Source organism: Triticum aestivum, chromosome 5A (genome assembly GCF_018294505.1).
Source record: "Triticum aestivum cultivar Chinese Spring chromosome 5A, IWGSC CS RefSeq v2.1, whole genome shotgun sequence".
Classification (NCBI taxonomy): Eukaryota; Viridiplantae; Streptophyta; class Magnoliopsida; order Poales; family Poaceae; genus Triticum; species Triticum aestivum.
Genome location: NC_057806.1, coordinates 681169608 through 681180004, shown reverse-complemented (window position 1 = coordinate 681180004; position 10397 = coordinate 681169608). Strand labels below are relative to the sequence as shown.

The window sequence follows — 10397 nt, the reverse complement described above, 5'->3', positions numbered from 1 at the left end:
CAAACCAAACTGATAATTCAAAGAGACTTGCAAAGATAACCAATCATACATAAAAGAATTCAGAGAAGATTCAAATATTATTCATAGATAGACTTGATCATAAACCCACAATTCATCTGTCTCAACAAACACACCGCGAAAAGAAGATTACATCGAATAGATCTCCACGAGAGAGGGGGAGAACATTGTATTGAGATCCAAAAAGAGAGAAGAAGTCATCTAGCTACTAACTATGGACCCGTAGGTCTGAAGTAAACTACTCACACTTCATCGGAGAGGCTTGGATGATGATGTAGAAGCCCTCCGTGATCGATGCCCCCTCCGGCGGAGCTCCGGAACAGGCCCCAAGATGGGATCTCGTGGGTACAGAAAGTTGCGGCGATGGAATTAGGTTTTGGCTCCGTATCTCATCGTTTGGGAGTACGTGGGTATATATAGGAGGAAGAAGTACGTCGGTGGAGCAACAGGGGGCCCACGATGGTGGGGCGCACGCCTGGTAGGGTAGGGCACGCCCCTACCTCGTGGCCTCCTGTTACGTGCCTTGACGTAGGGTCCAAGTCTCCTGAGTTGTATTCGGTGAGAAAATCACGTTCCCGAAGGTTTCATTCCGTTTGGACTCCGTTTGATATTCCTTTTCTTCGAAACCCTAAAACAGGCAAAAAACAGCAATTCTGGGCTGGGCCTCCGATTAATAGGTTAGTCCCAAAAATAATATAAAAGTGGATAATAAAGCCCAATAATGTCCAAAACAGTAGATAATATAGCATGGAGCAATCAAAAATTATAGATACGTTGGAGACGTATCATGGGGTAATCTTTGCATAGGGGTTGATGCATGTTTTTATTATCTTTTCTCCAACGGAAACTTTGGGGACTCTTTATATTTCTTTGTTTGTGTTGAGTATTATGAATATGAACTTGCTTTGGTGTTATCGTAGTACGGACTATAGGATAGATCGAACGGAAAAAATAGCTTTGTGTTATTTAGTACGGACTCTTGAATAGATCGAACGAAAAGAATAGCTTTGAGGTGGTTTAGTACCCTACAAACAATTCCTATCTTTTGTTATCCGCTAATAGGAACTTGGGAGTGATTCTTCATTACACTTTGAGGGATAATCATATGATCCAACTATGTTACCATTGTTGAGAGGTTGCACTAGCGAAAGTACGGACCCTATGCCTTGTTTTTAAGCATTGAAATACCGTTTTTTGCCCGTTTACTATTTGCTAACTTGCTGTTTTTATTTATTCAGATTATAAAAATATATTTCTACCATTCGTATTACACTTTTATCACCATCTCTTCGCCGAACTAGTGCACCTATACAATTTGCCATTGTATTGGGTGTGTTGGGGACACAAGAGATTTCTTGTATTTGGTTGCAGGGTCGTTTGAGAGAGACCATCTTCATCCTACACCTTTCACGGATTGATAAATCTTAGGCCATCCACTTTGAGGGAAAATTGCTACTGTCCTACAAAACTCTGCGCTTGGAGCCGAGCATGTGTCTACAAGAATAAAGTTGCGTAGTAGACATCATTGATGCTTCACTATATCATTTTGAGAGTCTCTAAACAGCATGGTAATTTGTTTTGGTTATGAATTTAGTCCTAATATGATAGGCATCCAAGAGGGATATAAAAAAACTTTCATATAAAGTGCATTGAATACTATGCGAAGTTTGATTCATTATGATTGTTTTGAGATATGAAGATGGTGATATTAGAGTCATGCTAGTGAGTAGTTGTGAATTTGAGAAATACTTGTGTTAAAGTTTGTGATTCCCGTAGCATGCACGTATGGTGAACCGTTATGTGATGAAGTCGGAGCATGATTTATTTATTGATTATCTTCCTTATGAGTGGCGGTCCTAATAGATTTTTGCAATAAGGATGCGAGTTCTTTATGACTAATGTTGAGTCCATGGATTATACGCACTTTCACTCTTCCACCATTGTTAACCTCTCTAGTCCCGTGCAACTTTCACCGATGCCATACACTCATCATATACCTTCCTCAAAACAGCCACCATACCTACCTATTATGGCATTTCCATAGCCATTCTGAGATATATTGCCATGCAACTTTCTATCATTCCGTTTATTTTGACATGCTCCATCATTGTCATATTGCTTTGCATGATCATGTAGTTGACATCGTATTTGTGGCAAAGCCACCGTTCATAATTCTTTCATACATGTCACTCTTGATTCATTGCACATCCCGGTACACCACCGGAGGCATTCATATAGAGTCATATTTTGTTCTAAGTATCAAGTTGTAATTCTTGAGTTGTAAGTAAATAAAAGTGTGTTGATCTTCATTTTTAGAGCATAGTCCCATGTGAGGAAAGGATGATGGAGACCATGATTCCCCACAAGTCGGGATGAGACTCCGGACAAAAAAAAAGGCCAAAAAAGAGAGGGCCCAAAAAAATGAGAGAAAAGAGAGAAGGGCAATGCTACTATCCTTTTACCACACTTGTGCTTCAAAGTAGCACCATGATCTTCATGATAGAGAGTCTCCTATGTTGTCACTTTCGTATACTAGTGGGAATTTTCATTATAGAACTTGGCTTGTATTTTTCAATGATGGGCTTCCTCAAATTGCTCTAGATCTTCGTGAGCAAGCGAGTTGGATGCACACCCACTTAGTTTCTTTTAGAGCTTTCAAACACTTATAGCTCTAGTGCATCCGTTGCATGGCAATCCCTAATCACTCACATTGATATCTATTGATGGGCATCTCCATAGCCCGTTGATATGCCTAGTTGATGTGAGAATATCTCCTTCTTTTTGTCTTCTCCACAACCACCTTCTATTCCACCTATAGTGATATGTCCATGGCTCACGCTCATGTATTGCGTGAAAGTTGAAAAGGTTTGAGAACATCAAAAGTATGAAATAATTGTTTGGCTTGTCATCGGGGTTGTGCATGATTTGAATATTTCTTGTGATGAAGATGGAGCATAGCCATACTATATTATTTTGTAGGGCTAACTTTCTTTAGCCATGTTATTTTGAGAAGACATGATTGCTTTATTAGTATGCTTGAAGTATTATTATTTTTATGTCAATAATAAACTTTTGTTTTGAATCTTATGGATCTGAACATTCATGCCACAATAGAGAAAATTACATGGATAAATATGTTAGGTAGCATTCCACATCAAAAATGTTGTTTTTATCATTTACCTACTCGAGGACGAGCAAGAATTAAGCTTGGGGATGATTGATACGTATCCAACATATCTATAATTTTTGATTGTTCCATTCTATTATATTATCTATATTGGATGTTTTATATGCATTTATACGCTATTTTATATGATTTTTGGGACTAACCTATTAACCTAGAGCCCAGTGCCAGTTTCTGTTTTTTCCTTGTTTTTGAGCTTTGCAGACAAGGAATATAAAACGGAGTCCAATTGAACTAAAAATTTACGGATAATATTTTTGGAAAATATAAAAAATAGTGGAATAAAAAGATATCGAGAAGAGTCCCGAGGCCACCACAAAGGTGGAGGGCGCCCTCACCCACTAGGGCACGATCCGTCCTTTCTCGTGGCCCCCTTTGACCTATCCCCGGTGCCAATGTCTCTTATAAAACCCCCAAACCCAGAACAAAACCTAGATCGGGAGTTCCGCCGCCGCAAGGCTCTGTAGCCACCAAAAACCAATCGGACCCTGTTCTGGCACCCTGCCGGAGGGGGGAAATCATCACCGGTGGCGATCTTCATCATCCCGATGCTCTCCATGACGAGGAGGGAGTAGTTCACCCTCGGGGCTGAGGGTATGTACCAGGAGCTATGTGTTTGATCTCTCCCTCTCGTGTTCTTGATATGGCACGATCTTGATGTATCGCGAGCTTTGCTATTATAGTTGGATCTTATGATGTTTCTCCCCCCTCTTTCCTCTTGAAATTGATTGAGTTTTCCTTTTGAAGTTATCTTATCGCATTGAGACTTTAAGGATTTGAGAACACTTGATGTATGTCTTGCATGTGCTTATCTGTGGTGACAATGGGATATTCACGTGATCTACTTGATGTATGTTTTCGTGATCAACTTGCGGGTTCTGTGACCTTGTGAACTTATGCATAGCGGTTGGCACACGTTTTCGTCTTGATCTCCGGTATAAATTTTGAGGCACTCTTTGAAGTTATTTGTGTTGGTTTGAATAGATGAATCTGAGATTGTGTGATGCATTTCGTATAATCAAACCCGCGGGTACTTGTGGTGACATTGAAGTATCTAAGTGACATTAGGGTTTTGGTTGATGTGTGTCTTAAGGTGTTATTTTAGTACGAACTCTAGGGCTTGTTGTGACATTTATAAGAATAGTCCAATAGATCGATTAGAAAGAATAACTTTGAGGTGGTTTTGTACCTTACAATAATCACTTCGTTTATTCTCCGCTATTAGTGACTTTGGAGTGAACCTTGGGCCTTATTTCTAAGCATTGTAATACTGTTTTCGCTCATTTTTGTTACTTGCTACCTTGCTATTTTTATATTTTCAGATTACAAAAATTTATACCTACCATCCATATTGCACTTGTATCTCCATCTCTTCTCCGAACTAGTACACCTATATAATTTACCATTGTATTGGGTGTGTTGGGGGACACAAGAGACTCTTTGTTATTTGGTTGCAGGGTTGTTGAGAGAGATCATCTTCATCCTATGCCTCCCACGGATTGATAAATCTTAGGCCATCCACTTGAGGGAAATTTGCTATTGTTCTATAAAACTCTGCGCTTGAAGGCCCAACACGAATCTACAAGAAGAAGGTTGCGTAGTAGACATCACTACGTTGGAGACACCATGATCAAAAATTCTAAATATGTTTGAGACTGAAAATTTGTTTTGGTACTCCAGGTACACGGAGCTCGTTTTTTTGAAACATACAAAACAAGTGTTTCAGTGCTTCAAAAATTCTGAAAAAAAATCCACAATATCATACGGATGTACTTACATGCGGGCTACACAAAAAAGACAAATCGCTGACATTGGAAACGGTGAATAGTATGTGCACACAAACTGTTCACTATATAAAACCAACTATTGTCTCTTTTTTTTGTAGCTCATGAATCAATGTACTTTTCGATGAAACTTTATACATGTGTAGTACACATTTATATGTCATATGGATTTTTGATTTTTGAATGTTTCAGAAAAAAGTCTCCATGTAGGCCGAGCACCAAAACGCTATCCTTTCCCCTCTGTTGCTGTTCTTGGGGACTATCCTCGAAGTAATGGGTGCAATTGGTGGATGATCTACCGTAAAAAGGTGCTACAAGATCAAACTTGTCCTGCTCCTGCGTGGTTAAATGTGAAAACATAGTTACAAGAAATCTGAATTTAATTTGTGACAAACATTGGTGAATGTTTCACATGCATGCAAAGTTTCATGATGGGATGACATCCAGAGAGGTTTAAAGAAAAAAAAATAGTGCTTCAAAATGCTTTAAAAATAGGGAAACATTACCTTTCAGCTGGCGGATCGTGCTCTCGCATCTGCCGTGCGCGGAGCCGTTGGATCACTTTTGATCAAACAGTCCATGTGTATGTACAGATTCTACGCCTCGCATCCGCCGTCCACGGAAGCCAACCCACCCACTGTATGCATTAGGATTTTGCAACATCATTCATGTTTCTGAAACATAGGAAATGCCGCAGTGGCACCACGATGCGGACTAAAAATTTCTGTAACATAATATCTATTATTAAAAAAAATCTGTAACATTATCTTTGTTGCAAAAAGAAAATCTACAACACAACCTTTGTTACAAATGTTTTCGGCAACAAGACCTCTGTTGCAAAAAAATGTAAAAATTCGGTAACAAGACTTTGTTGCAAAAAACAATCCGCAACACAATCAATGTTACAAAAACAATAGTCCGCAACCTATTCTTTTTTCACAAAATGTTTCCGCAACAAGGTCTCTGTTGCAAAATAGAGGAAAACATTCAATCTAGATTGTGCCTAATCAAACGGCTCGCGCGAGCCGACGCGTAGCAGTCCCCTTCAAAATAGCAATTTTGGATCATCTGCGCGGAACATTAGGAATGCTTTTCCTTTACGAAACTTGGCATGCAAGGGAAGCATTCGATAATGTTTGTTTTTCTGAACATTTTATACATTTCACTGGTCATTCAGGTGCATATACTCAGGGTCCGCTGAAAACACCACTTCACATCCGGATGAAACACATGCGAGCGATCTGGCCTTCAAACATAAATAAAAGCCGTGTGTTACAAGTTCCCAACAAAAAAAAAACTCTATTTTTACAGAAATGTACTCCGTGGACGGCGGCCTAGCCAGGGGCGCAAAGCGGGCGGAGCTGCCGGCCCCCACCCGTCGCCTGCCGCTGTCCTCGGGCCGGACAAATCCGCCGCGCCAATCCCCTCTTCCTCCTCAGTCCCCTGCCGCTGCCTGCACCGTCAATAACTCATTACCTTGTTACACTGATCAATCGCTTCGAATTAATCCCTACTGCCATTGCCATGGCCTACCCAGCTTCATCCATCCATCCATCTCTCTCTCTCTCCCTCTCACCCCCACACATGCAACAAGAGACAACTCCTCCGTCCCCTATCTTAGGTTGTTGCCCTCCCTTGCCTTTGCCTTGCCACTGCTGCTACAAGTAGCACCAGCTGTAGAGTGGAGAGGGAGGGAGGGAGGGGAGCCCATATCTATTGCAACAGTAGAGCTGCTCCACTTACACTGGAGAAGAAGGAGGAGAGGAGGAGCAGCAAGAGAGGAGGAGGAGCTGCTGTTGCTCGCTCGCTGCCCCAGGGGCTCATTACTTATTAGCGCAGTTATTGCCACCCCTGTTTGGTGTGGAGACACACTCCGTCTAACAGTAATGGAGAGGATGCAGCTGCAAGGCCCCATCATCACCTCCCTGGTAAGCCCCGCACCTCCGTCCTCCCCTTCAATTCGCCTCAGTAATTGAGCGCGCGTGCGCGCGCGCAGCTTCCGTTCCAGCTCTCTGGTATGGAGCGAGCGCCGTATTAACTGCCACTGCTCGCTCGCCGCTCGCTGCGGCATGGCAGCTTCCCTTCCCTTCCCTTCCCTTCTCCTGCGTGCGTTTACTCTAGTTTAGTGCCTCGTTTCTTCCTTCCCCGGTGCCACTACAATGGCTAGCCTCAGTAACTAGCCCTGTCCGCGCACGCTCGCGCCATTCAATGCCTCGTCGTAGCGTCTCTTTTATGGCCTTGCCGCGGTTGCTTCTTCTTGCTAACGTGTTGCTTTCTTCCCTGTGCTGTTGCGTGTTCTTCTTCTCGGCTCATGGTGGTGGTGGTGGTGATGGATCAGTGCTGGGCGGACCAGGCGGCGGCGAGCGCCAGCGCCGCGCAGGTGCCTTTCTTGGCGCTGCTCCAGGGCGCCACCATGGGGGACGGCGGACCAGGGGTGAAGCGGGAGTCTTACGGCGCCGCCGCTGGCTTCGCGTGCCGGCCGGCTGCGTCCGACGTCGACCTGCTCGAGAGCTGCGTCACGCAGCTGCCGGCGCCCCCGGTGGTCGAGGCGCCGGCGACGAAGCGGAGGAAGCGGCCGCGGACGCGCCCGCGCGCCCCCCCGCCGGAGAAGCGCAAGAAGCCGGAGGAGGCCGAGTGCCAGCGGATGACACACATCGCCGTCGAGCGCAACCGTCGCCGCCTCATGAACGACCACCTCGCCTCCCTCCGCGCCCTCATCCCCTCCGATTACATCCCACGAGTAAGCCATCTCGCACTCATCAAATGAGATTAATTTGTCGCCGCAAGAACCCTCCCCGGTCTTACGTACGTCTGCAATGAATGCACCCTAGGGTGACCAAGCGACGGTGGTGGGGGGAGCCATCGACTACGTGAAGCAGCTGGAGCAGCAGCTGGTGGCGCTGCAGGCGTTGGCGGCGGCGCAGCGCGGTGAGGGGCCCGTGGGGACGGCGGCCACGGCGGCGTCGGACGGCGTGTTCGTGTCGCCGCAGTACACGAGCTTCTCCCAGGTCGGCGGCATCGGCGGCGGCGTGGACGTGGAGGCGATGGCCGCGGTGGGGGGCCACGTGCGGCTGCGCGTCGCGGGGAGGCGGTGGCCAGGGCGGCTCGTGCGCGCCGTGGCCGCCATGGAGAACCTCCGCATGGCCGTGCTGCACCTCGCCGTCACCTCCGTGGGCCACGACGCCGTGGTCTACTGCTTCAACCTTAAGGTAGCTAATCAGTCATCTCAAAGCTACACCAATTTAACGTCTCATCTTGACTTTGCTTAACTTTAACCGCCCCGCCCGTTGCTTTCCTGCTCCAGCGTTTTCGTTCTTCACTGTATTTCACTGCCGCAAATTGTGGCCATTTTGTTCTCATTACAGACGATAGTTGCCTTAGCCATTTGATTACTAGGAAACAAAGGCTACCCTATTTTTGGTCCGTAGCTTGATCCACAGTAGAACGCACGCCCTTAGAAATGTGAACGAGGTTTGAGAAAAACAAGCTAATTCAAAAATAGATTGAAATTGGTTGCTACTTGTACTGAGTACAGTCAATGAGTCTTGGTTTTCGTTGGATAAAAAGCTAGGGTAGAATCAAAATTGACAAAACTGATTACTACACTAGAGATGTGTCTGGGTTCCATGGTGCATGATGTGTGTCGCGCGTGTCATCGTGTGTGGTACCTGCCTGCGGAAAGCGAACTCGCCGTTTTTGCGGATGGACTGGAGCGTGGCGTGCGTGGGATTTCGAGGTGTAGCATTTTTGGATTTCGAGCGAGATCGGCAGTGGCCACTCGTACGTACGTACACTTTTCCGTTGGAGATGGTGTGGGTTGGAGTATGTAGCTGGAGCGTTTGGAATACGATGGACGCCGCCGGGTACACCGTACAGACAGCTCTGCTTAATCGACAACTACGTGGTTGCAAGCCCCAGCTTTCGTCCCGTGTCTTTTTCCTCTTGTCATGGATCAAACGAACAAAACAACCTAAATACACAGACTGCATGCATGCATGCATGCATGCCAGACCTAACAAACTTTGTACGTATCCCCGGAGCCATGTTTCCCCTACGTGTAGAGTGGTTTCTACTTTCTACGGTGAATTTTGTGGTTGCTTCTAATGCCGTGTGTTTCTATGACTCTGCAGATGGAGGACGGGTGCGAGGTGTCGACGGCGGACGAGGTGGCCACGGTGGTGCACCAGATCTTCGCCTACGCCGCCGGCTCATGCTGCTAGCTGAGGCGCGCGCCGGCCGGACGGCGAGTGGGCGACGACGACGCCGACGACGCCGAAGCTAACACGTACTACCCCGTAGTTCAAGGAGCCCGAGCGAGCAGATGGGCTTGCAACACGTAGTAAGCGACGATAAGTCAAAGTGGCAGATCAGATGAGCACGGAGGACGGCGATGGCGTCAGAGGGCGGCGGGCCTGCGGCCACGGCTGCATGCACAGCACAGCACCGGCTGGCCCAGGCTCGCTACCTCTGCTCTACTGCTGCACGGCCGCTGCTCACCCGGCCGGCCGCGGCAGGGGAGAAGAGCAAGGAGCAGTGCACCTTTTTCCTTTTCCTTTTTCCTCTTCTTCTTCCTCGGCCCTCGAGCTTCGCTGTGCGCTCCGGTCGCCGTGTGGTTGCATCCATCCATTCTCTATCGTACTGCCACGAATCTGATATCGCTGTTCGATTCCGTGCGGCGCATGCATGCGCCTCTCTGCCATGGCCTGCCCGCGCGCGCGTCCTGTGCTGTCGCTGCAGCCGGGCTCTGCCTCTTGCCTCTGCCCCTCTTGGGGAGGAGGGGCAGGCTTTGCCTCATCGGGCGCTGTTGCCGTGTACTCTAGCGCTGGACTTTGCCTCTGGGAGGGGGCTATCGGCATCAGGGCTAGCTGTGCCTGTGCCTGTGCGTAGCCCTACGCGACACGCTCGGCGTAGCACGGCAGCGTTGGCGGGTCAATGCCTGCCCTGCCCTGTGCTGTTCCATCATTGCGGGTGACGCGAGGGCTTTTGGTCTCGCCATAGCCGATTCAATTCTGTTTCTCTTCCGATGCCGCACGCGAACGGTGTATGTAGAGCAGGTCGAGTCAAGGAGAGGACGGCCGCGCCGCGCGCCTCCGTTTATCATTATCGGCGTGCGCTGTGCCGTGCCGTGCCGTGTCGTCCCGTGCGTGTGCGGCCCCGGCTGCGCGTCTATAGACTGACTAGCGACAGCTATAGGTACTGCATTGCAACGTTGGTACTACGTTGAGTAGCTACAGCTAAATTTGGGGCAAATATGAGGAGGCCCGGGCGTCGTCCGTCATCTGATAGACAGTCATCTGATAGACAGACCTCATCATATATTGCACCAAGTTGATCAAGTTCACCAAACCCAATGCCCTTCTCTCGTGTGCGCCCTCCATTTCTCACGTTCTAGTCGTCGCCGTCATCCACCC

At 47.3% G+C, this 10397-nt stretch overlaps 1 protein-coding gene across 1 annotated transcript; it reads left to right on the top strand.

The window, feature by feature from the left end:
* Positions 1–6587: 6587 nt before the first annotated feature.
* Positions 6588–9655, top strand: LOC123105947 (transcription factor bHLH57). Its single transcript, XM_044528132.1, has 4 exons — positions 6588–6914; positions 7325–7726; positions 7818–8195; positions 9117–9655. The coding sequence occupies exons 1-4, from the start codon at positions 6873–6875 to the stop codon at positions 9204–9206; spliced, it is 912 nt and encodes a 303-aa protein (XP_044384067.1). The 5' UTR covers positions 6588–6872; the 3' UTR covers positions 9207–9655.
* The last annotated feature ends 742 nt before the right edge of the window (positions 9656–10397 follow it).

What these genes read in the sequence shown, in the direction of transcription:
- LOC123105947 (XM_044528132.1), top strand. Translation starts at nt 6,873, where the DNA reads ATGGAGAGGATGCAGCTGCAAGGCCCCATCATCACCTCCCTG. An exon ending in GCCCCATCATCACCTCCCTG is followed by an intron (nt 6,915 to 7,324) that starts GTAAGCCCCGCA and finishes GTGATGGATCAG; the next exon opens with TGCTGGGCGGACCAGGCGGC. An exon ending in TCTACTGCTTCAACCTTAAG is followed by an intron (nt 8,196 to 9,116) that starts GTAGCTAATCAG and finishes ATGACTCTGCAG; the next exon opens with ATGGAGGACGGGTGCGAGGT.